Consider the following 26,243-nt stretch of genomic DNA (forward strand, 5'->3'; position numbering starts at 1 on the left):
TTTTTTTTTTTTTTTTTTTTTTTTTTTTTTTTTTTTTTTTATGGTTATACCTTCTAATCCAGGCTGCTTTAACCTCTTGGCACTGGAAATTTAAATAAACTCGGCACGGATGTCATACAGAGAGAAAGACACCTCAGGACATCAGCTGAGAGCAGTGATAACGCTCTGGGTTCTTAGTGCACAATGGGAGAGCGAAGGAAAAAGGATACTCCTCTTCCTCCTGTCTTCTGCCAAATGCCATTTCCTCTCTCTGCAGCAGGACCAAACCCAATCCATCCCTTGGATCTGGAGCCAGCAAGCTGATTGTGCAGCACAGCAGGAGACAGCAGTGCTCCATCCCAGCATTACACCGTAATTAATGCTCTCAGAACGACCTTGAGTGATGTACACGAGCGTATAGGCTTGTCTAAATATGGAAACCAAAGCATTCTAATGAAACACTGATAAAAAATACAGGTTTAAGCAGTGTTGGAAGAGCCTTTCAACAGTTAAATTGGTAAAAGTTCCTTTAAGTCCTGTCTTTTCCAGGTTGCAGGGGAAAAAAGTGGCATTTCTTTTTGTTTGTATTTTGGATCAGGTTTTACATAGGGTCCTGTTCTAGACTGTATAGCAAAATGTAAGCATTTGTCTATATTTAACTTGTAAAACAGAATAATTATCATACTGCTTGGTTAAAACTCTCAGAAATGTACCTAAACACATTGCTGTAGCTCTTCACTGTGTTACCTGTTTGGAAACACGAGATCTGCAGATTAACTGTGTAAATTTTCTCTTGAAGTGTTTATTATCTTACATAAGTCAAAAATATAACAAAAACAATGTTCCAAAGCCTATTTTTATTTCACAGCCTAAACAAAAAAACAGACCCCAATCACACACCTTGCACTTCATGGAAGGTGTTACTTTGCACAAGAAGTGTTATTTGTAGCAATGTGGAACTTGTTTAAATAGTTTCATTTTCTGATGCACTGAACAACAAGGTAACTCAAGGATCTGGACATCAGGACCCCCTTTCCTGTCAGAAAGACTGGTCTTTTAAAATGAACTCTTAATGAACTCTTTAATTTAACAATACCAAGTATTATAAGTTACTTCCACATCTAGTTTTTATCCAAATTTAATGGGGGTGCCTGCTAGCCTTTAAAAAGTTGTTAGAAATCTCTTTTAATACCAAGAGCTATCAATCAAAAAATAGGATCAGCACAGAAAAGGATGCTGAAGTTGTAGTTATGGCTGCTCTCCTTGGAAAACACTGTTATCAGAGCAATAGGAGGTGCTGTGCTGCTGAAGGCACTTCTTGGTGGCTGAGGCAAACTTACCTGTGGAATCCCAGCTGGATGCAAAACTGAGGATCTGAAAGCCCTTCCAGAGAAATGTGAGGGTGTTCAGGAAACGGCTGGAGCCAGACCGAGCAAGTTTTGCCTCCTTCAACTTTGTGCATTTCTCCTGACTACTGTGGAGAGCAGATCGCCCTCCAGAGCTGTTACCATTTCCATGACCAGGGAAGGGACCTGGCACCGGCCTCTGAGGGGGCTTATGAGGGTGCTTTGCAATTCACTTTGAGTTGTGGTGAGAGATCCAACAGTCTGGCATGTGGTACAGGGAAGGAAAATAGCTGGCACAGCACTGGAAACCCTGAACCCATCAAAAAATTTGTACCAGTGCTACAGGTTAACTGCCCCTTCTGCCCCGTGTCCTTCGGCCCTGCACTGTGCTCTGAGCATAAAACAATTATCTATGCAGGAGCCAAGCAAACCCACATGCTTTGGCTTGGTCAGTCTGCCTGTGCTGGCTTCATATGAACCTTTTGTCTCATTGTTTGCTCTCTTAGTAACCCAGCTGTTTCCCAAGCCCTTCTTCTGTGCCCTAAATAAAACTCAGCCTGGACTTCTCATGTCATCACTTCAAGAGTTCACTGCTCAGGCAAAACACCAGGATTTGCTGTAAGCAGTGAACCCCCAGAAGCATGTCCAAACCAGCAGCATCCCAGCTTGCTTTGTAGGCCAGACTCAGCTTTGACAGACCCAGCACCACGGGGTTTCAGCTTTTCTGGTTCTCCTTCGCTGGGTTTATTGTCTCCTGTTAGAAGAAACAGTGAACTGGTATGAAAATGGGGGCAACTTGCTGTAGGCCAGGCAAGGAAGCACCAACCAGCCACAGCTCACAATTTATGCAACGCTCTTGCTAATTTTAGTCTTGGATATGGCCAGGGCAGACAATCTCCAGAGCAGAGATGCTCAGCTCTCAGCTAAGGGCAGCATATGACATATGGTTGCTAAAGCATCCTCCTAGCAGGGAGCTTTACATTCAGGCCTGAGCTGCTGCAGTTCCCTCCAAGTCATAACTTCGAGGATTACTCATCCTAGACATGCAAACGCAGAGAATCTGCCTCCTAATCCAGAGAGCTCCTGCAGTCTGAATCAGCGTGCAGCCTCTCCCCCACCGGGCTTCTATTTCCAGTGCTTGATTCACTTCCAGCAGAGGCTGAACTTACGTGCTCTGACAGTCACAGGCCACGGGGAGCACGTGAGAGGAGGGAATGAGCTGCAGCGGGCACAGGGCTGCACTAAATACCTCGCTGGGGCAGCCTGGGCACGAAGGTTTGGCACCCAGGCCACGGTCCGTGTGGTCATGGATCCTGCACTGAGCTGTGAAACAATGACATCTTGGCAGCCCAGCTGAGAACTGGAGGTATTTCTGGTCAGGATGCTCTGAACCAGTAACTGCAAGTCCAGCTAATCTGTTCTGAATGTGCTATTTATAGCAGGCACGGGGCCCAGCAGTGTTGCATCATACAGCAGGGCTGGCACAGAAAGAACCAAGGCAGCATTAACCATTTCAAGGCATTTTGGATGCCTTTAACGCCCCTGTAGCTTTGCAGTGAGCTCCTCAGTGGGCTCAGTGGGCACTTGCCTAATAGATCATTTCCTAGACTCCCTGGAGCTGCCACTGACTGCTCTTCTGCCTCTGGCACCTTTGCTTATTCTGACCACTCCACTCTACCCCAGAGCTGGACTTGCACAGCTGATCATGCTGTTAGGAAACACAAGCAGAATAAAAATTGAAGAACCAAAAAGACCTATGAAGTGCAAATTTCAAGCTCTGTTACAACCAGTGGAAGAAAAAAAAAATCAATACTGTCAGAATGAAAAAGACTGAGCTTATTGGGAAATAAATACTGTTTTCCCAAGTGTCTAAAAGTGCTTACCAAATATGCCCCAAACAAGGGATTAAAAAAAGCTTAACTAATCCAAATGGAGAACAAAGATCTCTCCTCTGATCTTTTACCAGGTGACCACATTCAAACCATTCGTTTGGTGAGTGATGTCCCAGGGTCCAGGGCTTCCGAGTGGGGATGAGGAAGCAGGAGACAGCTCAGACACATGGTTCTTAGACAAGGCAGGGAATGTGACAGCTCTGCCCTGGTAGGATGACTAAAACAGGTCCTGGGCTTTGAGATATCATGATTAAGCCCACTCTCCTTTCAGCTGCCTCCTTAAATCCCAGGGACTCCAGCTGACTCATTCCTTCTTTCCACCTGAGGTCAGGGAAGATGTCTTTTGGAGATCAAGTAAAGCACCACAGGCTTCAATCTACTGCATCAACAGAACACTAGAAATACCCAACTTGCTGATTAAAACCCATCCAGAAGATGCAAAATTGATCTTAGCTCCCTGTTGGGAGGCTGGAAATGAGCTGAACAGGATGGAATTGCATTAGTTGGGCTGCAAATATTCCTTCTTTCCCGTTTTCTTTGCATGGCAGTCCCTGGCACCATCACAGAAGAGCCTGTCAGTGCAGGCCAGCCCACATCTCCAGGAACCCAGGGAGCAGCAGCTCTACCAGGCCAAGATGCACAGCATTAGATGGGGAGGCTCCAAGCCCAGCAGGACAGTCATGGCTCAAATCCAAGGAAAGGAGAACTCCACAGGGTTCTCCTCTGAGTCACTGGGAGGTCTCTGCACCAGGAAGAGGATCCAGCTGTTCACACACACACACAGGCACACACACTGCTGGCACACAATCACGTCTGTGGGAGCTCAGGGTTGGTTATCATCCCTGCACTGCCCACACAAAGAGCAGGATAATTTCCTCTGACTCCCTTCCCACCTTACTCTGAGGGGAGCAAAAAGGCTGTATAAAGAAACACCACTAAGCAAAATGTTTTATGAAGAGAGATTCCTTTGTATTAGCAATCAGTCGAGTAAGTCCAGGGACCGGTTCAGGCACCCCTCTGCTGCCCAGGGGGTAAAATACCCCCAAAAACCAACAAAAAAACCCCTCTCCAGCTGTGGAGGGGATATGGAAAACAAGAAGGTGAAGAACACAGTAAATCAAAAAGTGCTTCTAAGAAAAGCAGCAGGATAAAATCGTTCCTACAGTCTGGGAGCACTTCCATGCCATCGACCGTCGAGCCAACGGCCCCCACACAGAGATGTAATGCACGTCTGCAAGGCCCCTGCTCAGGGCCTGCAAGAGTTACCTCCTCCTGCCTTTGTTCTGGGCAGTGTTTAATACAGGAGCCAGTTCCCAGGAGGAGTTCCCGTCCCCTCATTCCGAGAGTATCCCGTTTTCCTTCAGCGTCTCTCAGTAGTAGTCGTCCTTCTTGCCACCAGCTCCCTGCAGGTCCACACGGTCCTTCCGCTCTTGGACAAGCTCCAGGTCATCGTTGTCATCCACCTCACCTCCATGATCCTCCTGGGTGCAGAGGGAACAGCCAGGAGGGAAGAATCAGCAAGGCTTGGAAAAGGAGACCCCCACTGGCAGCACACTGTGCTGCTTCCCAGTACAGCTGTGCTACCATACCAGCCCAGCTCGGAAACTTGGGAAAACAGGGAAGAGTCCGCCTCTGCCAGGTGTGATTGGCAAGTCACTTAGCCAAGACAGAGGTGTTGCCATGATCAGCCTGTTTGTTTTAAGCACATTTAATGTCCTGGAATTCCAATGCAACTTTAACATCTCAGCCTGCTGCCACTGTAGAAGATAATACTCTACATCCACCACATGGAAAACTGTGTCCCAAATCCCACCCGTGATAGGCAGCAGCCAGCACAGCCTCCAGGGACACTGTTAGGTCCAACTATCCAGTGTAGAGCCCACAAGAGGCCTGGATACACACAGGAAAAGGAAACCTCCTGACACCAACTCTGCTCTGCCCACCCCTCATTTCCCCACTCCCTTCATTCCCAGCAGGCAGCCCAAGCCCTCAATTCCTCAGCAATCATGTTGAAACTGCAGGAAAAAATCCCACAGCAACCATTCACAGAGGGCAAGGAGAGGATGAATGAGACTGGAAGAGGATCCCTCATTTCTCTCTACGCGAGCCAGAAGCCTTCTGGGTGATCCTCTCCAGCTCATGCTTGGAGAAACACAGGGATCTTGCCCAGTAGCACTGGCACAGCCTGTAATTCCCCCCAGCTCCTGTTTGGGAAGCATCCCACAGCCCAGCTGTTGCAGATGGATGCAGATGGAAATGAGGAGGGGAGACAGAACATAAAGGGTACTCTGAACCCCTGAAAAAAGGAGCAGAGGTAGGTGGGCCCCAGGGTTGTTCTGGAGATCCACCTCACTGGGCAGGCAGAGGCAAACCTGAAGCCAGTGCTCACATCTGGCTCCCTAAAAGCTGAGTCCTCCCCAGCTCCTGGCTCCCAACATTCCCAGGTAACAACCACACCAGAGAGGGAAAGGGGGAGAACCTTGGGGTCGTACAATTTCTTGCTCCTGATCTTCTTGATAGTCATCCATTGGGTCTTCCCTGGGCTTGGCAGGTCTGCCAGCATCCTGCAAAATACAGTCAGACACTGTTGAGAGTGCCCCAGCCTGCTCCCATTCCCTGCCAGGGACACAGCTCTCTGGCATTGGAGCCCCAGGTCTGGAAGACTGAGCTGCACCAGGAATCAGGGGGAGCAAAGAGACAGTCAGGCAACACAAACTCCACGTGCTTCCTCCATCCAATCTCTCTTCCCAGCTCCTTCCACTGTGGAGAGAGGTTTCTCCTGCAGCAGGAGGGTCCCAGGGCTGTTGCCTCAAGTCCCAGGACTGCAGGGAATCTGTGAGTTATTTAGGGAACACAGCACAGCCCCATCTGAGAGCCAGGTATTGATGTCACTAATTCTTTCCACATTTGCACTAATCTCAAGGAGGTGTTACTCTCTCAGTGCCAGCATCTCTCTCTTGTTTGATTTCATTGGCCTGGAGGTCTTTTTTTTTTTCCTTAATCTCACTATTAGTCATGATTTTAAAGCCTGACAGATAAAACACTCCTTTTTAAAACAAGCAACACTCAGCTGCTTGTCAAAACAAGCCGAGTCTGGCTTCGGGCAGCGAGAAACACTTTGGGAAGTAAATGGATTCCATCTGCAAGGAGGCAAACAAGGAGGCAGAGCTCCCTTGTGTTGTCACTGCTGCCAGGAGCCTGAAACAGGCAGGGCTGCATCGACCAGAAAAGCAGAGACTCAAATTATTGTCTCTGGCTTTGGTCTCGAGTGCATGAAAAGCCACAGCCCCCGTGCAGGAGCAGCTGTGAGTGAGCCATCCCCTATTCCACGTCTCTCCAGCCATGCAGGTGTTGCAAATGCCAGGGGTGACTTCAACAAGCAGAGAGGACAGAGCCAGAACAAGCTCTGGGACTGACCAACCTGCCAGTTCTCACTCAGAAAGAGGTTTCTCCTGCCTGCCACATCTTGGCAGTGGGATTATGGATCCATCCAGGAATGTTTTCCTTCGAGTCCTTAAGCCCTCTGCCTCCCCCCATCCACAGCTGGGGGTCCCCCCCATCCCTGCTGGTTGCCCTCATGTCAGTCACCTTCAGTGGCTTCTCCTTTGACTCTTCTTTCACACTGGGCTCCTTGAACTTCTCCAAACCTCCCACCTTCTCTTCGAAGTCGGGTCTCTCCAGCTCAGCTTCCTCAAACTCATCCTCGCCTTGGTTATTGGGATCCTGGGCAGGATCTGCAGCATCATCTGGCATCTGGACAAGAAAAGCCTCCTGTGAGTACCTGGCAGGATGTCTCCTCAGGAGGCAGAAGGCTTGATGCCTTCCCAGCAAGCAGAGTGCTGGCTTGCAGCACTTAGTCATGCCTCCCCAAGCCAGGTAGTGTTTGTAAAAACAAAAACCCCAGCGTTTGTTATCCCTCTGAATCCCTCCAGATCCTGGGTGTTTGGAGTTCCACGTTATAGAAACTTCTGGGTAATTATTGACTTATTGGACTCTCATTCCAAGCTGGAATTGCATCCAGATGACAAGTGGCCCCACTACTTTCCAAGGCCAGGTGGGATGGGGCCCTGAGCAACCTGGTCTACTGGAAGGTGTCCCTGCCCACGGCAGAGAGTTGGAATAAGATGATCTTTTAAGGTCCCTTCCAACCCAAAGCACCCTGTGATTTTATCATTCTGCCATTTCTTACCATTGGCTCCTGGACAACAGTCTCTTTCTGAGGGTGCAAGTTCTCCTCCCTCTCAATCACTCCTGCATCTGCAAGGAACAGGCACAGTCAGTGGTGCCTCAGACTCAGTGTCACCAGTGTCTTAACTTTGTGCCAAGCAGGGATTTGAGGCAGCCAACGCTCTGTGTTTGCAGAGAAATGCTCCTCCAATGCCATGAGGGAAACCATACCCATTTCCAGTTCTTCCTCATCCATCCTCTCCTTCTCTCCTCCCTGCTCAGCTCTGTGATGCTCTTCCCCTCTCCCCTGGCTGGGGGCCTGGGAGCTGCCCCTCTGCACCTCCTGCCCAGGCTGGGGGTCAAACTGGAGGTTCTTTGGGTAACCACGTGCTTGTTCTTCGTCCATCTGGGCATTCACCTTGTTCACTATGTCTTTCCAGCTGCAACGAGGGTATGGAACAAAGCATGAACCCCCTGCCTCAGTGCACCAGGAGATATTTCATAAAGCTATTTCACAATGGCAAGCAGAGAAAAAAAACCCACTCCAACACACGCAGAATTTTGTCCTAATTTAACCTTTTGACAAAACTGGCAGATTGCATTAATTGCTGTGATATCTGCTTGAAAGAGAACATTTAATATGCCACATAGCACAAAAGCAGTTATGCTTTATAAACACAATTTATTGTGAGCTCTCTTACTATTATTCATATGATACAATAACATCTACATGGCAACGAACTCCAGTTCTAAACAGATTCTTACTCATGCCTCACACATACCCAAATAAACAAATCTGAGGGTTTAGAAAATATCAAAACCATAAGTGGTCTTTATTGTTCCAGCTTAATTGAAAATGAAGACGCTGCTGAAGTAAAACTGTAGAATTTTGGCTACGAGGAGAAAAAAAAAAACCCTTTCAAAATAAAAAGGAAAACTGCAATACAAAGCTTTGCAACTGGGATGGATATTTTAACCAGCACCTGTTTATAAAACTCTTGCATAGGATGCATCTGCCCCTGTGCAAACCCAAATAGTGAAAATGTTCCGTTTCCACTGCAAGGAAAGCAGTTTGAGGTCAAAGCAAAAAACTGGAATATCTTCATATTAATTTGAGTGAACCCCTGGGAAAGCCCAGGAGGCAGGGCTGTCTCAGAAGGAATGATTTCTTACCAAATATCCAAATATCCTTCCTCAGGGACAGCTTCAGAAGCAAGGAAGGGTAGAGGAAGGGATGAAGTCCCAGTAATAGGGACTCTGAAACATGACTGAGCAAACCCTTTTAACCTGGGTGAGTTACAGCAGTCCCAAGCAGAACGACTGCTCGGTTTAGCCTGTCCTCTGCATGAGATTTAAAAGTCTGCTTAAGGATATTTCTGTGTTTAAAAGCTGAGAAAGGACAAGTGGCCTTGGCTTTAGCAGCTTTTTAAGCCAGCACACAAAACTTTCAGTAAGTAAAATCCTGACCCAGCCCTCAGCTCAGATTCCCCCCCTTATAAAACCATCAAATGCAAACTGCCCCTCAAAGGCTCACGTGGAACCTCAGCCACCCAAGGCAGCAGTTCCTGGCCTTGGATCCATGGGCTCTTTGTGCTGTCCTGAGGTCCCTTATTGCTCTTGGCATGGACAAGGTTGGGTTATGTGCTCCTTATCACAGATCTCCCACAGTGCAAACAACAGCCTCCAGCTGCTCCTTAATTCCTTGATGATAGATCCAGGAAAAGCAAAGCACACCAAACATGCCAGGACCTCTGTCCTCACCGAAAAAGCACTTGCCAAACACGTCAGTGTTTGCATTTTCAGTCTCACAGAGTGATGATAACCTGGCTGGGCTCTGCATGGCTGAAAAAAGGCCATTGTGCCACCACCACCTCACCCTCAGTGACACCCACACAAGTCCCTCCCTGAATGAGCAGAACATCCCCTGGGCACAACTCCTGTGCCTGTCACAGCAGCCTGGGGAGGACATTGCCATTTGAAGGAGGAAGAAAAGCACAATCCCTGCCCTGGGAAGGTTATAGGTTAAGTGAACAAACAAAAAATAGAAGAGCAGAAGGGGTCAGGCTGAATCTAGAATGAAATCCAGAAGCTTCCTCTACAGATAAAACAGACATGAAATCCTGTTTGCTCCAGTAAGCTGAACAGATAGGACCTGGACACAGACAGGAGATAAATAAGTTAAGGGAGGAAGCACTATTTTCAGAGTCCCTTTTTGGATTATGGCCAGACTTTGATGAATTGCAGCTGCAGAGAGACATTTTTTTCCTTTTGCAAAACAAACCAGTCTCCTGCAAGTGCTGCTGAGACAGTGAACAGTCTCCCCAGTGCCTTACAGCATCCAGTACAACAGGATCCTGACCAGACAACACCAGAAACACCCCAAGGAAAGGTTGTTTCTTCAACCACCTTCCAGGTAGACCCACAATAAACACGAGTAGAGAGAGACCAGGGGTGCCCCTGTTTGGAACCTTCAGCTTAAACTTTGAGAGCAGAAGGGAGTTGTGTGCCACCAACCTTTGCATTTGCCCCTGTCTGTTCCCTGGGGAGAGGTGGTTGTCTGGAACTGGAGGTTTTCCTGCTGCAGAGGGTTGCCTGGGACCAGGCAGGGCCAGCCCAGGAGCCTGGCTTTCCTCGTGGCTCCTCACCTGGATGCGCATCACCATCTTCACGTCCTGGAGAGGAGACAACTTGGGATGTGCACGAGAGCCTAATCTTACCACATACCCCCAGATCTTGCATTTGGGCAGGTTTATGGGCCAGAAAATCCCTTATCAGAGAACAAAGATTCAGAAGTGCTCCAGAACAAACCTACAGCCCTGTCCAGCCTGCAGTAGAACAGGCCCTTCTCCTTCCAAGACAAAAGGAAATAATTTAGGTCCGGTTTGAGCCAGGCCTGTCTCAGGTAGGTGAATCTCCAAGGAAAGAGGAACAAAACCACCTCCAACCCCCCCACCCCACATCCTTGTAATAGTTACTGTAATTATAGTCTAGCCACACTGCAATTTATTGTCTGTTTTTAGATATTTACTGTCCAGAACTCACTCTCAATCAGCCCAGGGGGCGGGTGGGGCCCTGATTTTATGATTCACTCTTTGCAGCTCTGGCAGAAGAACCTCATCCCACTCCCCTGAACCTGGTGGCGAAACCACAAGTGCACAGGAGTCTGAAAGCACCCCAGGGCTGTGAGATTCACACACACACAGAGCACTGCAGCTATCTGAGTCCTGAGCTTCCCAAGCAAAGCCCCGGGTACGTACGGGGTTCCCGTTTGGGAGGCTGTTCATGGTCCGGGTGAACCTCACCACGTGCCCGTCCCCACGGCGCGCTGGCCAGGCTGGCACAGCCTCTGGCAGCGAGTTGGCATCCTGGGGTGGAGTGGGGTGGGTTAAGGGCACGTTTGGCTGTGGCCTCGGGCCGTCCTTGCTGTAGGAGTTCTGTCCCTGCAGCATCGGGACTTCCGCCGGCCTCTGGAACCCGGAGACTGGGGATGCCAGAGGGACCCCGTTCTCTGGATTGACTGGAAAACCCTGCAAGGAAGAAAGGACAATGGCAAACTCTGAGCTGGAGGGAGCTGGGCTTGTTCCCCCTGCTGGAAACCCACAGGAGCCCTGCAGAACGCTCCTACCAGGGTTTTCCTGGGAATACCACACCTTCTGCCTCCCCAGCTGCAGCTGGCTGTGGGCTGGCACCACGGGCTGCTGCCCCTTCCCAGCTCCTCCTCCTCCTCCTCTGAAGCCTGGCATCTTCTGTAGCGCTTCCTTGAGCTGCCTGAACTCTTCCATCTGGGCCTGAGGGGGTGAGAAGGACACGGAGAAACCTCCCACAGTAACAGGGTTAAGCACCTCCTTGCTGGGAGCAGCCACCCTTTGTGGCCGTTTGTCTGGCACAGATGGACTCTAAAGAGATGTGTTTTATACATAGGAAAGGCTGGAGAAAACACACAACCATAAATGACAAGCTTGTTTTCAGCTTTCCCTCCAGATTTCATGGATATTCTGTATTTCCCCTTTGCCAGTCTTGCATCTTATTGGACACTTTTACCCTGGAAAGTGCTGAGCTGTGACACTGGTCCTTTTCCTGATGCTGTTCAGTGCATGAGCCATTGCTGTAACTCCTGCCTTGGCACAAGAATTGTACCCTGGGTCTTAGTTGTGCCTCCCTCTCCTCCTGTGCCTCACACTCACATACCTCCAGGTCAACTTATTTCCTTCCAGTTGCAGCATTTCTCCCTGGATGTGCTCATCTCAGCAGGGCTGGCAATAATTGGCGTAATCCAACTTGACAATCCAATTTACTTTGCAAGACAAATGAAAAATCAATTCTCCTGGACTGGTAAGCAAATGCAACGCTTTTTCTCTCTCCCCTGAAGCTTATTTCTTTCAGCTCCAACCCTGAAAAGTAGGGCTTGAAAAAGCCACTCAGGAAAAGCTCCCCACTTCCACCCTGGTTATTTATAGGAAAGTGAGGGGGGAGAGCTTTTCATGTGCTTGCCAGGGTACCTGGAAATGGACCAAATTAGGGACAGGGCTGAGTAGGAAAGCTTCCAAGCAGCAAGGAAAGTTTAGCAGGAAATTAATTCCTGAGCAGGCTCTGTTGATTTCAGTTCCTCCCCCTGAAATCTGACCTTAAAATTAACATTTAAAACAACAAAACAAACCCCGACAAAACCACCCAGCGCAGCTAACATAAAAGGAATGAGGAGAAGGCAGCCAAGAGCAGTTCATGGGACATGAACTTGCAGGATGCTGCTCCCAGGCAGAACAACCCGGATGGATGCAAAGCTTGTGCCCATCCAAAGCCTGTTAAGGGGGTCAGCAAACCAGGCAAGGCCCCTCTGCGCCGCTGTTTCTCTCTGCAATTGATTTAATAGGCATAAACAAAGACAATCCACCATCATTTGGAAGTGCTTGAGACGTGTGGAGGCGTTCCAGGGTTGGGAATATGCTGGTTCACACTGCCTTGAACCCCATGGATTTGTGCAGCACTACCTGGGTTTTCAGCTGCTGGGACAGACTCCAGGCTGGAAAATTTTACTTGTATGGATCTACGTTACCAACACCTGTCAGCAGTGGAACACAGCTGATAAGATTTAGCAATTAGAGAATATTTGATGTGCGTGCAGACCCCAGTGTCCCACAGACAGCCCCCGGTGTGTTACCTGGGCATTAAGGAGCTGGGAGTGAACCTCCTGGTGGGCCTTCCGAAGGAGCTTGCTCTCCTCCCTGAGTTTAAACACTGTATCTGCAGGAGGAGAAGAAATTTGATTGAAAGAGCTATTTTTGCCAGTGTAGTATCTCCCTTTCTCACTGTAAATTAGCCTGCACCTCACAGATCTCTCCAAGCCCAGGAATTACAGCGAAGCACGAGCCAGAGACGGACAAACCCGATCCATCATTCCTTCCAGCACTCCAAGGAACACCCTTCTCTCCAGAGCCTTTGCTAACCACTGCTCTCAGGGTCGGGCTCTCCCTGTGCTTGCTTCAAGAGTAAGATATTTGCTTCCTCACTTCTCATCCCCGTTGCAGCTGAAGAGCAGCACCCACTGTCCCTGCCTGTGGTGACTGGAAGGTTAAGAAACGACAAGGGAGGTCTCTCAGGTCTCCTGAAGCCCCAAGATGTGATAAGGAGCTTCCCTCCTCCTTCAGAGAGAAGCTGCCTCTTGATGGCACGAACAAAACACCCACAACCCGCTCACAGAAATCATGGCACAGCTCTGCCCTCAGGCGTGGCTATTCCTGGGATTTTAAATAACGTTGTGTCCTGCAGCCCCCCGGGGTTGAGCTTTTTCAAGCTCTTTGCACGCTCCTGAGTACTTCAGGGACATCAGGGACAAGACACGCCGTGTACTGACGTTTCACTGCCTTGGACATAATCCTGCACCCTCCAGTGTGAAACAAAGACTGTGTCCAAAAATGTCAGCCCTGTTTCGGTTCCTGAATCTCTCTTAAATCATCACCAGAACATCATGAGCTGGGATTTCTCTGCAAACACAGCTGCACCTGCCACCATGGACTGGGAAGGGATTCAACCCTCTGTTGTGGGCTGAGTTGCACACAAGGTTTCAGCTCAATATTAGAGATATTTCTGATTACAGTGGCATATCTTTTCTTTGTAATGCTCATCCCTGGGACAGGACATTCTGCCACTGAGGTTGGGTGCTGTGCTCCTGCCTTGCAGCGAAGGTTGACATCAAAGTGGGAACAGAAGGCTCTGTCTTTCCTGCAGCCAGAAGGAAATATGGAATCGTGTCCTGTGGGACTCCAGCTTTACCTGTTACCTTGTGTTTGCAGGCAGCTGGTCCAGGCCAGGTGACAGCAAGCACAGATGCTGCTGCCAAGACCTCTGACCATGACAGACACTCTCTCAAAACAGCCTCCAAAAGAGCCAATCTAGCAAAAATCCCTCCATTCCACTCTGGCAGCCCTGAGCAGTGGGGGCTGAGGATTTCAGCAACAGAGACAATCAAATATTTAGGTTTCACTTATTTATCCTCAGTTTCCTTCCTTCTAACCCAGGAGTGCTCATCAGATACTCCAGTGGGCTTTATTGACCAGAGGAAAAAATAAACAAACAAGACATCATCAGATTTCGCTCTTCCAGACCTAATCAAGTAAGAACAGATGCAAACCTTGAAAGCCCCACCACGTAATTAAACAGCAGACTAAATAGAAACCACTCTTTGGGAATTAAAGGGATCAACATTGTCTACGATACTCGCACCATTAAAGGCATTTTATAGACCCACAATATCAATTGCAGAATGTGTGTTTGATTTGCTCCCAGGTTCAAACGCCAGGATTTGCAGGTTGTTCCTGCACCACCACCCGGGGCAGGATAACACTCCAGCCGAGGTCCAGGAGGGCCGAGGTGCTGCCCACTGTCACACAGGGACGTCCCTGGGGTGTTCACAGACCCTTTTGGGGACCTGCAGAGGAAACCTCTGCCCTGCCCTGAGCTCAGCCCTTCAGCCTGGTGCTCCCCCAGCACGCTCACCCTGCAGGCTGGTGACCTCGCTGTCCTTCTCCTGCTGCAGCTGGGCGTATTTCTGGCTGTGGCTCTCCAGTGTCTTGCGGTGTTCCAGCTTCAGGCTGTTGTGCTGCACCTGCAGGTCAAGCAGCTGCTTCTTGACATCGTCGTGCTGGTTCTGGGTACGAGAGAAGTGACAGAGTCAGCGCAAGGAGAGGAGTGATTCAGCTGCTGCCAAGAGCTCCCTGAGTGCCCCTGTTTAACAGGTTGCCTGGGGAGGCAGGAGATGCTTGTTCCCAGAAATCCCAGGCACAGTCAGGTATTCCCTGTGTCCAGTGGTTCAGGGGGGATGTGAAATACCAGCTAAACTCCACCTCGGGGAGCGGTTTGGGAGGTCTCCTTGGAAGCCACTAAACTGGAGGTGGAATGTTATGGCAGGTTCACTCCTGCCTGGAAGAGGTGGAGGCTCTGGGACACAGGAACTACTCCTGCTCCTTCCCAGCCTCCCTGCACACCCTGCTCTGAGAGCACACAGGCTGTGACATTTGCTGACATCAGACCAAATCCCTGTGGAATACTTCACAAATCCAAGGTCCTTTCCAGAACCCCAGACATGCTGAAGGACTTCACCTGCAAGAATAGTTCCCATGGAGCAGGCAGAGCTTGTGCAAGGACACCACATCCTCTGACAGGGACCAGAGAGAGCCCCCATTCCCCTCAGTAACATGGGGCTCACAGGCATCGAATTCTGGGATAACAAGACTCTCCCAAGACCACAGACTATTTCAAGCAGGCCAAGAATTCAGCAGATAGAGGTGGGCTGAAAAGCTGCTCCCTTCTCCCCTCCCCTCTTGCAGGGCCCAAGAACAAAACATGCAGAAACATCCCTTTGCTTGGACCCGCTGAACCAGAATTCACCTCCTCTTTTTTTTTTTTTGTTCCCATGGTAACCCTGAGAGATTCCTTCCACATTCAGTTTGTCAACACCAATTATGTATGCAGATTGACTGGCTCTCAGGTGAACCCTGGCCCTGCCACACAACCCAACCCCCCCCCCTCAGGAGTCCAGGCAGTCATTTCAATCAGCCTTCCTGGGAAAAAAAAATAAATCTTTTCTCTTTTTTTTTTTTTGTTTTCTAAAACCCCCAAACCTCTAAATGCTATTGATGATTGCATTTATCCCCAGGAAAACAAAGTGTCTGTGGCCCAGGCATTCCCCCTGAAGCAATTGTCCTCCACTAAAAGAGATATAGCCCTGCTCCAAAAATACACGTGATGCAGAGGAGAAGGCTGTTGGTGCAGAGGGGTCCCAGAGCCAGGATAAAGAAGAGACACAAGGATGTCAGGTTAATCAGATCACAAGATCTAAAGGGGGAAATAAAGAGCACAGAAGATTCCTGCTTTGATTTTCACAGGCATTAGGCACTTGCAGTTCTCATCAGAGCCCCTGGCAGAAAGCTCTGCAGAGGAACCGCTTCCTTAAAATCATTTTGATACTAAACACATCAGAAACCACCAACAGTAGCAAGTGAAGATTGATTTGAACAAGAAACTCTTAAGAAATTCAAGGAATTTTAAGTCCTCATCAGCTCAGGTCAATTAATTCCTAACCCATATTCTGCCTGGAAGGTGATGTGCATAATGTGTGTCCCCAGACTGCTCCCAGGCAGGAAGAAGGGAGGGAATGTTCATCCTCTGACAGCAGCAGGAAGCTGGAGAGGGAGATGAGTGCCTTGCCCAAGGTCACAGGCAGCACCTGAGGCTGCCTCCTCCTTAAGCACATGGAGCATCCTCCCTCTCAGCTGCTTTCTGAGCCTGGTGGGACCAGTGTGTGCAGACCTGAGGAGGAATCCAAAGATGCCTTTGTGTTATTTGCAGGCAGGAAGTCTGGAACACACTAAACTGTTTTTCAGAGAAGCAATTTAATTACCTGTGGGCAGAACATTCCTGACCCAGGCAGTTCCACCAAGGCCAGGTACCCTGAGGAACCCAGGAACCTCTGCTGTCTTCCCACGTGGCTGCAATGCCATTCCCTCCTCTCCCTCACAGTTCTGCTGTTCTACTCAGCCAAGCAGAAACCACAGGACAGAGCACATGAGTGTTGTGCAGATCATGCACAGAGGCAGCTGGGCTGAGGGAATACAGAGACCACGTTGTCATGGCTTTTCTCTGGTGCTCACACTGCAACACGGGGAAATCTTATCACTCAGAGGTCAGATCAGCCTCCAAAAATCGGGAGTTCTTCAGCTCAGCTGCAGGAACTCGGGGCAGCAGGTTTTCTCATCCCACCTTCCCTTTGTTGTTCAGGCAACAGGTAGTGCCCAAATGTGTCAGAGCTGTGGCACTGAGGTTTCTGGGGAATGGGCAGGTGAAGGGGGAGAAGAAAAGAACAGAACCTCAAACCCAGGTATTCCTGCCAGGATTCAAAAGCAGCTTTGTGGACAGCATTGTACAAAGTGGAATCAGTAAGTGGATGCCTTAACCCACAAGCAAAGGAAGGGCACAGCTCATTGCCAGTTTTCATGTTCCAGCAGTTTCAGGAAGTTCATGTCAAAAATTCCTTTGTTTGAAGCCACCCCCTCCTTGCCTGCCTGCTCCAGTGAATGCCAGGATGCACTCTGCAGAGTGATGGGAGCAAAATGCTTTCATCTCCACTCAAGAGGGAGAAAGGAATTGTGAGACAAAGTCTGGCCCCAGCAGGAATCCAGACAACACAGGCAATGATCACAACTGCTATTTTTGGACCGAGTCAAGGCCCTTCCACCTCTGAGCTGCTATGCCAGCTCCAGATGTAAATCAGCCAGGGAGGATTCCAGTGCAGGTCAGGAGAAGAGCAGAGGCCAGGGACACCAAAGCCAAATGTGCCGTGGCTTCATGGAACCCTTTGGGACCTGCAGCTTAGCAGAGTTAGTTGCTTCTGTTCAGCGTGACATGTCCACTTCCTAAGGAACGATATCCTGGCAGCAATCTTCCTCCTGAGGAAGCCAATTCCAGTGGGAAGCATTTTAGCCTGGGCTCCAGCAACAGAAGTGTTGCTCACAGGCTCATAACTAGCAGAAGCTGGGCTAAATGCTGCTTTTTCAGGGTGGGGGGGTTTGAAATCTCCCACTCTGCAGCCCCAAGGGCTGGTCTGTCTTTCAGCAGCTGTAAACGTAGTTTAAAAAAAAAAAATAGGGTGGGTTTTTTTCCCCCACCCCTCCAATAAAAGGAAGCAAGAGCAAGGGAGCCAGGATGAAATGCTCTCCCTGTCCCCTCGAGAGCAGCAAACCAGAGCATTCTGCTCAGCCCTAGCAGTTGCTATGAGGAGGAATGTTGCTATTGCAAAGCGTTCCCAGAGTCCACAGTGCTGGATAATACCCAAGAGACAGAACTGTACTTCCCTTTTCCCGAAGTTTGAATCCAAAAGCCAGGCAGCTGGAGGTCCAGCTCTGCTCAGGAAATACAACCCAGCGGTGCTAAGGGCTGCTGGAACCCAGCCCTCCTTCTGCAGCCCAGAATTAAATTACCATTTCGCTGCCAAAGCTCCAACTAAAAACCTTTAAAACCCACCACTGCCAGCCCCGGTTGTGTTGCTCTAACAACAGGAAAATTTAACATCAAGATATGCTCCAGGTAGGGCACGTGATAAGCTACAAAATGCTGTAAGCTGCCCTGCTCTGAGCTTCTCACATGGGCTGGAATATGTTGTATTAGCCCAAAGGGCAAGCTACAATGAATAGCCCCATTTTCACACTAAGGGACCCAGAAAGGAGCAGGCTGAACAGCAGAATCCTGTGTGATAAAGTGCACAAAGGCTGCCATTGAATGGAGGTGTAGGTGAAAGCTGTAATCTGATACAGAATAAATAGGAAACTCCCCTGGACCTGAACAGTCAGGAAGGAATGCAGATCAACACAGAGTGGTCTCCTCCCTCCCTGCTGGTACTGACTGCAGGAAGCCCTGGGTCCCTGCTAGGACTCTCCTTCCCAGGAGCATCCTTTAACGTGCAGCAGATGGTCAGTCCATGACCCAGCCTCCTCCCTTACCTTCAGGATCTTGTGCTGGGAGCTGAGGGCCCCATATCTGTTCATGGAGTCTTGCTGGGGTAAAAAAAAAAAAGAGAAAAAAAAGAGATTCAACAGTGCCATTAGATTCCAGAAAAACCCGAGGCAGGGAGGAAAACCCACCAGAGCACCTGCCCAGCCACTTCACACACACAGGTGGGGACGGGGACCAGCAGAACGTGCAGGGCTGGAAAAGAACCTTTTCACACCAGCTCATTAACTGCGCTCTTAATTCCCATTCAGAGTAGTTTTTCCCAGCCCTCAGCTCTGTATCTAGGCCAGGCCCAGTGCTGAAGGAGCTGTGCACAGTGAACCCCCCTCCCCGAAGGCTGAGCTCTGCTGGCAGCAGCTGAGGGGGAGGCAGAGAGCAGCAGAGCTGAGCCTGTCGCCTACACACCAAAATTGCACCATTTAACAAAAAATGGATCACTAGGCAATTGAGGGAGCCTAAAGCAAGCTCTGTAACTAGGGTACAGCAGCCAGACTAGGCTCAGCTGGCACAAACCAGCAGTGGAGAGGGATTTATGAGTGCCCACAGAGGGGTCTGGACCAGTTCAGCGGCTCTGCTCATGCCTTGCTAAGGGTCGGGTTCTTCCTCTGTGCCCCCAAGGTTCCACTCTTCACCACAGCACCAACATCCCTCACAGCAGGGGTGGAAGTCACCACCCCCTGTGCCCAAAGGCTTTGTCCCCAGGGCAGCAGTGGCACCTGAGGGGGCTGCAGCTTGTCCCAGGACACGCTGGGACCCACGTTTGGGGACCTTAAAGCAACGTGGCTGATCCACGAAGCAGCGCCGTGGAAGTGCAAACTAACCCCCGTGCAGAGATTCCCACTACAACTCCCAGCTCAATTTATATGACAAATACTCAATATGGAATGAAATATCACCAGCAAATGAGCACAGATTAAAAAAATTCAGATATTCGTGGCTGAGTTTTTCTGACAGTGACCCACAGATGAAGGGGCTAAAAGCGATTCCCCTTCCCCAGCATCTCATCAGCAGATGCTCTGGGAAAGGAACAAACCCAGCCTTATAACCTAAGTGAATGTGACAGACTGTATCCCAGGGATGCATTTCTTCCCAGCCCTTACTGAAGAGTCCTTTTCCCTGCTGAATGAGAAGTCCACAGGCAAGTGAAAATCATTTGACAATCCCTGGAGACGGAAAACAATGGATATGCTTTTCCCCACACCACATGGTCTTTCTTCTCCGTGTTCCCCGTGGTGTGCCTTGAATTCAGTTTCCCCAGGGCTCTTCTGTGCCGTGTAGCAGCAATTCTCCCTTCAGGCTGCAGCACAGGGCTCCCTGCCCCACCAGGAGCTGGGAATCGTCTCCTGGGCTGTCACACACGGGAGAATGGGGAGAGCAGGTCGAGAACTGTGCAGCCTTTCCCTCAGATGAAGTAAATCCTCACCCACCAGCAGCCTTGCCCAGTGGAGTCAGCCAAAGTTCACCCTGCACCGTGCACACACACACACCTTTGTGCCTCCCAGGCAGCAGCCCTGGTCCCCCAACCCCGAGGAAATATTTACCAGCATCACACAGACACCCTGAGGAACAAACCTCACCTACCTTCTCCTTGTTGAGAGCTTCCTGAGCTTCTAACTTGTACACTAAAAAATCTGGAAGTGGAAGAAGAGAAGGCAATTTAACGAGCTGGAATTTAACGAGGATCTGGTTTATATTTTGGGGCGAGGGGGGGGGGAGGGAAGGGGGAAATCAGCCCCTTGCTGAGCAAAAGGCTGCAAGTCAATAAGCTGGAATGCAGATGCTGCCAGGAGACCACTCAATGCCCTTGGAAAGATGGGAGTGTATTCCATGAGAGCTGTCCACCCAGCTAGACTGGCCCAAATGTCTTTGCTTTCCCACTCTACACTCAAGTGCCTCAGTGATTTCCTACTTCAGCACACAAACTACAGTTCGATATCTCTGAGGTTGCAAGAGGATCTGGGGTGCTCTGAAGTGAAAAGACTTTGGAAAAGAGAAACCAAAGCTTCTGTGAGACCAAAAGGAATGAATCTTCTGGTCTCATCTGCACCACCTTCTTAAAATGGGAAGGTCCCATGACTAGATAACATATATTAGGATATATTTGTTCAGTCAGTGCTCACCAAATAGATTAGAGGTGGCAGAAATGCAGCTTCTCCCTCAGGGATGCAGCCAAGCCTGGATGCTGCGTGGCAGCACTTCCAGAAAACCAGAGCACCTCCTCAGAAAACCAGAGCACCTCAGAGTGAGGAGCACTGGTGCTATTCCACATACCAGCTTTGGAGATAAAAGCCAAGTTATTAAGCTGCCAGCAACAATCAGGTGCAGAGGGGCTTGACATCCAAGCACAGCACTCCACTGAAGGGCTAAACTGTTGGCTTTCTTGTTTCCTGTTGGATTTCATGGTCTTAAAAAATCATACATACTTATATCTACTTATGTACATCAGCTCTAAAGGATCTGACAGTCTGCATTGTCCATGTGTTGTGGAGGGCAGTGATGCTGATATCATTAAGCACTGGTAGAGCTCAGCATCTTCAAATCACTTCTAGAGGAAAGTTGACATATTTCCAAGAAAAAAAGCATGGTCCAGTGCCAGGTTCAGCCACCACTTAAAGTGCTCAAACAGCACATCCTGGGCACTGTTACTCACAGATTGCACTGAGGACATGAGTGGGAGTGTGAGAGAACAGAACCTCCCTCCCAGCACCTTCTGCCCACGGACAATAAACACGTGAGTTCACTGTTCCCCTGGTACAAACCAGGGCTGAGCTCACCTGGGGGCACTCAGGGACAGCCACACACGGCCCTGAAGCAGGGAAGGCTTTGGGCACAGCACACACCTCTCCCCCAGGACAGCTGGGGGCTTGTCTGAAGGGACTCACCTTCCTTTGTCTTCTTGTGCTCCCCTCGCTCCTTCTGCAGGGACCGTTCCAGCCGGGACCTGTGCTCGTACACCACTGGGGAGCAGAGAGAGGCACAGCATGAGAGAAACCTCACCTTCCTTCACACATGCTTTTTTCCCCCCACATATTTCCTCTCCTGTCTGGAGCAGGGAGGGCACAGCTGGGCTGGAAACCATGGATATTCACGATACAACACACCGACCTCACCCCGTGAGTATTTGCCCTCAGGTTTTGCTTTGGAGCCCAAGTTGTGATGCCCAAGAGCTGCTTTAGTGGCCAAGGGCTAAACTATGTCTTTGTGAACCAAGTGCCCAGCCAGGGTTAAGGCAGCCAGAGCCTTCCAGGTCATGAGCTGCATGCAGGAGAGACGTTTTCTCCCATTCCACTGACTGGCCCTCATACCAGTGAGGAAAAGCGAGCCGGGCAGCTCCCTGTCCCATCCCACCCAAAACAGCCCCTGCACTGTGCCCAGGAGCAGAGGAGGGACAGGGATGAGGCTGCTTCATGCAGCAGCCACGTGACAAATCAAAGCACCACAGAAGCTTCCTGATGGATGGTGATTTTAATGCACTCTGATGGCTGAATACAAACCAAGAGCTCTCCCTGAGCTGGAACAGGCTCCTCATCCCCCTGGCACAGATGGACACCGGGCCAGAACAGCACTGGGCAGCAAGTCAGAGGGGAGAGGTGATAAAAGAAACCTGCTCCCAGAGCCAAGATCCCTCCAGAGACCTTTGGGGGCAAGTCGTGCCATAACACACAATCTCCAGGAAAATGAACTAAGTGGGGTGATGTTTTTATGCATAAAAGAAGTGTTAATCCATTCCTTGGCGAAATCTTGTCAAGGCAAGAGTCCCAAGAGACTCGTGCTCTCACTCCAAGTGGATCTATAGAGCCTGCCAGCTCCATGTGGGCCATAATGGAGCAGCAAAGCTCACCTAAATCCTCTATCACTTCGTGCTCCCTCAGGGAGCAGGAAGGACAGTGCCCTAGGTGAGGAATTCCCACTGTCACCAGCCACTTTATCTCCTTCCTTCTCTTTGTTACCCTCCCCAGACAACACAGACAGACCCCAATGGTGAAGATGCTTCCCTTGGACTGGGCCACAGCCTTAAGATTTTCCTCTGGAGCGAGGAGACTCCCACATTCTTCAAACCATTACAGCAGAAATACGTGGTTTCCATCTGGAGGGAGGTTTCCCTTGCAGAGCACTGCTGCTGAAGCCATCACTGCAGCTGTCCAAGTGTCTCCTTCATGACAGCTTTATTTTTAGAAACACTTTTCCCAACAGACTACTCAGATGTCACCCCGAGGGCTTCCCCAGCTGAGCACACCCTGGGTGCTCCTTCACGACTTGTTCAAGGAAATTGTCACCTTGGGAACATCAGCCACTTCCCCAAGGATCTGGGAGCTCTGGGCACTCATGTTTCTGCCAGAAGCATCTCACTTCCTTGCAGTCCTATGTAGCAGAGCCTCCTGAGGGCAAGTCTTTGATGTGATGGGAACCTCATACCAGCAATGAAAAGCATCTGTAGCGATGGGCTCGTGCAAACACCCACAGCCACAGATCCTAATGCTCCATCCTGGAGCAGAGGAGGCTTCAGGAACAGCTCCACATCATGGGCTGTTTGTTCAGAATTTTAGAACACAAAATCTGGCTCTCCTGACCCTTTTTTCTTTTTTTTTTTTTTCCTAAGTCAGATAAACTGAAGTGACCCCCAGTGACTGGAAAAGAAAGTTGTAATCTCTCCTGCCATTCCTCCAGGTGTCCAGAGCCCAGAGCAGGGGGGTCCAGCTCTGCAGAGAGCACTGCACACAGTGGTGTCTCTGCTCTCAGGGCCAGGAGCTGGACTTTGATGATCCCTGTGGGTCCTTTCCAATTCAGGATATTCTATAATTCTGTGATTCTCTATTCTATACTTATCTTCGTGGTGGAACATAGCAACTCATCCAACCAACCTGGCACTGTACAGCTCTGCAGGCCAGGGAGCCAGGAAGTCTTTAACAATTCGCTATTATAAGGGAGAATGGAGGGTGGTGAGGATCTAAATCCTGGGATTCAGCCAGAACTCAGCACTAAGGAACAGTCACCTGCTGCCAAATGAGCCAGAACGCAGGATTTGAGGTGCTGAAACAATGAAGTTCCTGGCAGTGCCTTGCTGACAAGACAGACACAGGAACTAAAGCCAAGACACGGGAATTATAAAGTCATGCAACAAGTGAGCCCAAGGCAGGGAGGGAGCCCAGCTCCCTGCTCTGCTGTGCCCAGCACCACAGAGCTGCAGGGAGAGCACAGACACCAGAGCCATGGCCAGATGAGCCAGACAGCCCTGCACTGCAAACCTTCCATGAACTGGCTCCTCTCTGCCAGTCACCAGGATTTTCCCACCAGCCAAACCCAAAAAGAAGCCTTGCCTTTGTTAAATTTGTTGGACGAGCAAGTGTCTTCTCAAAATAAAAAAGGGTAGCCATGGCAACAACTGTATTTAGGAATAGGAGGGGGGATAGAAACCCCAGCAACAGGCTACAGCTCTGCCATTCAGGCATATTTGGGTGGAAAAAATATAAGCCTGGCTCAGCTGTTGGCTTGAGCCTGTTGTTGCCAAAACTGGGGTTCCCTGAGGCTACCACTGTCAGCTTATTCTCTGAAGAACCAGCCCCTCTCTCCAAGAGGAGCATGAGATGCTGACACACCAGAAAGGAATGTGGGTTAACTTCTGCCCTGCTGATCTTTGCATCTCCCAAACCCAGGATGCAGGTGGAAATCGTGGCTGTGACTGAGCAACACATGAGGTGCTTGACTGCCTGATAGAAGGAATGGAAACAAGCCATAATAACAACCAAAACACACATTAGATCCCTTTCCAAGACTGATTGGTTTTTTTAAAGCATGTTTCCTGGAGAGGAACACACCACACTCTGCTCTGGCTGTTTACAAACAGAAATACACAGCCCTGGGCTCAAGCAGCCCTTGGAGGATGTTGCATTTGCATCACAACACTGCACACAGAACCACCAGAGGAGATTTAACCCTGAAAGACATAAACGTGGAGTCACAGATCTGCAGAATTCCTCAGCACTACAGGCTCTGGAAACAGTATCACTGGATGGGTCCACAGAGGTCACGATGGATACCCTGTATTTGATTTAAGCCTGAGGAAGAGCTCCAACATAAACACTGCGATCTAAAACGACTTGTTAGACGAAAAAATAAGGGTTAAAGGCCTCTCCTGACCTTGAGTGGAACCACAGCAAACAATATTTTGTGCACATAAAATTCATTCTGTGGGCACCCAGACCCGGCCCGCCCTCCAGCACTGCACCCCCAACTGCTGGCTCCCCAGAGTGGATTCCCACCAAACCTCTCCACAGGGAGCTCAGCAAATCCCTCTGGAGACTTCAAATCTAGTGACAGCTGCTGGAAACGTCGCTCTGGCAGATGCACTAAGGCTGGGATGACAGACTAGACAGAGGAGGTAAGAGTTCAGGGATGGAGTAACGTGTGTCCTCAGCCTTCCCTGCCGACACCTCCCCGTGGGCTAAAGTGCCATTTTCCCACAGTTAGGCATTTGTGGAAGGAGGACAACTGAGGGGAGAAAGGGGGAGGAGGAATACACACACTGTGTTCGCCTTCCGGTCCCCGGCAGCTCTTGCCAGAGGAGCCCAGTGCTGGTCAGCGGGCTCAGAAAAGCCAATTCTTACTCCTCCTCCTCCTTCTCCCCCCTTTTTAGGGAGCTGTGTGCCGCGGCATCCATCAGCCCCAAGCATGCCGGCAAGACCCTTCTAGTCACGGATCAGCCTCTGGAGAAGAAGGTGGGCTTGTTTCCTTGCAATGGGCAGCACAGTGTGACAACAAACTTTACCGAAGGATCCCTTCCCTGTCCCTTCACTTCCCGGACAGACACAGGGTAGAGAGAGGAGCCACATCTCGGAGCCTGCCCAGCCAGCCCCTGCGAGCCCTGTCTGCGCTGGTGCTGCTTCACAGAGGTTTAATTTTTACGGCCAGAGGGAAAAGAAATGGAATAGGCGTGACGCAGCTGAACTCGCCCATCCGACACGCTCCGCTCCCCTCGCTGCGAGCAGCGAGGGGGACTCACGGCTGTTCTAATTCCAGACAGCCACGGGAGGAAGGAAACGGGCACAACACCTTAGAGCTCTTTAAAGCCAAAGGCTGAACATGCCCGAGGCACCCGCTTGTGGCTGGGCAGCAAAGCCAGCGGCAGGTAACGAGGGGAGCGAGGGAAGTTCAGGCAGAGTGTGCACACACAGACACGCACACAGGGCAGGTCACTCACCTTGGAGCTGCGCTGACAGCGCTTCCTGCTGCTGTTTGTATTTCTGGGCCAGGGCTTCTGCGTTCCGCACCTTCTGCTGCAAGTGGTTGTAGAGGAAAACTCCGGAGCCCAGGCACGCCACGGTGACCAGGCAGAAGGCGGTCTGCAGGAGCCCCTTCTGCCTCCTGGAGCACATGCCGGTGCCCATGGTGGGGCCGGAGCACAGCGATGCGGCGCTGCCTCGCCGGCGCTGCTAAACCATCTGATTAAATTTGCCCAGCAGCCCCTTTCCTCCGCAAATTCGCAGATCCCTCTGGAAGATGCGATCCGAGTCTCGCCTTCCCTCCTTCCCAGCGCTCAGAGCAGCGGGAGAGGGTCCAGCCGCGCTCTATTCCCGGCTGTCCATCGGGGAGCGCCGCAGCTCCCGGCCGGGGTCCGAGCGGAGCGGCCGCGGGAGCATCCTCGGGATGCGGGGACCGGGGGGCGGCCCGGGGGGGCTGCGGGGCGAGGGCAGCCGGCGGAGGGGAGAGAGCAGGAGCAGGAGAAGCAGGAGGAGCGGCGGGAGGAGGAGGAAAACTTTTGCTTCCCATGTGCTGCAGCGGCCGGGGGGGCGGGAAGGGGGTACCGCCGCCTTTGGCTCTTCCCACCTCCCCCGCTGGAGCAGCGGCCGGAAAAAATAAC

General features: G+C 50.4%; 1 protein-coding gene across 2 annotated transcripts; it reads right to left on the reverse strand.

Annotated features, from left to right (window-relative positions):
* Positions 1-4,164: 4,164 nt before the first annotated feature.
* LOC108502683 (Golgi integral membrane protein 4-like) lies at positions 4,165-26,243 on the reverse strand. Of its 2 annotated transcripts, none has more exons than XM_017825837.1 (14): positions 25,584-26,240; positions 21,268-21,342; positions 19,967-20,016; positions 18,376-18,429; positions 14,378-14,528; positions 12,543-12,625; positions 11,035-11,172; positions 10,642-10,911; positions 9,899-10,056; positions 7,616-7,824; positions 7,407-7,474; positions 6,806-6,970; positions 5,710-5,781; positions 4,165-4,698 (listed from the first exon to the last, which is right to left on the reverse strand). In XM_017825837.1, the coding sequence occupies exons 1-14, from the start codon at positions 25,768-25,770 to the stop codon at positions 4,588-4,590; spliced, it is 1,791 nt and encodes a 596-aa protein (XP_017681326.1). In that variant the 5' UTR covers positions 25,771-26,240; the 3' UTR covers positions 4,165-4,587. The 2 variants fall into 2 exon arrangements, with proteins under 2 accessions (XP_017681326.1, XP_017681327.1); XM_017825838.1 differs by having other exon boundaries at positions 4,548-4,698; positions 5,697-5,781; positions 25,584-26,243.

Source organism: Lepidothrix coronata, unplaced genomic scaffold (genome assembly GCF_001604755.1).
Source record: "Lepidothrix coronata isolate B3197 unplaced genomic scaffold, Lepidothrix_coronata-1.0 Scaffold122, whole genome shotgun sequence".
Classification (NCBI taxonomy): Eukaryota; Metazoa; Chordata; class Aves; order Passeriformes; family Pipridae; genus Lepidothrix; species Lepidothrix coronata.

Bases quoted from the DNA above. Each gene is read 5' to 3' on its own strand.
- LOC108502683 (XM_017825837.1), bottom strand. From the start codon at position 25,770: ATGGGCACCGGCATGTGCTCCAGGAGGCAGAAGGGGCTCCTGCAGACC. The intron at 21,343-25,583 runs GTGAGTGACCTG...TCTGCTCCCCAG, and splicing joins GCTGTCAGCGCAGCTCCAAG to TGGTGTACGAGCACAGGTCC. The intron at 10,057-10,641 runs GTACGTACCCGG...TCTCCTCTCCAG, and splicing joins GCCTCCCAAACGGGAACCCC to GACGTGAAGATGGTGATGCG.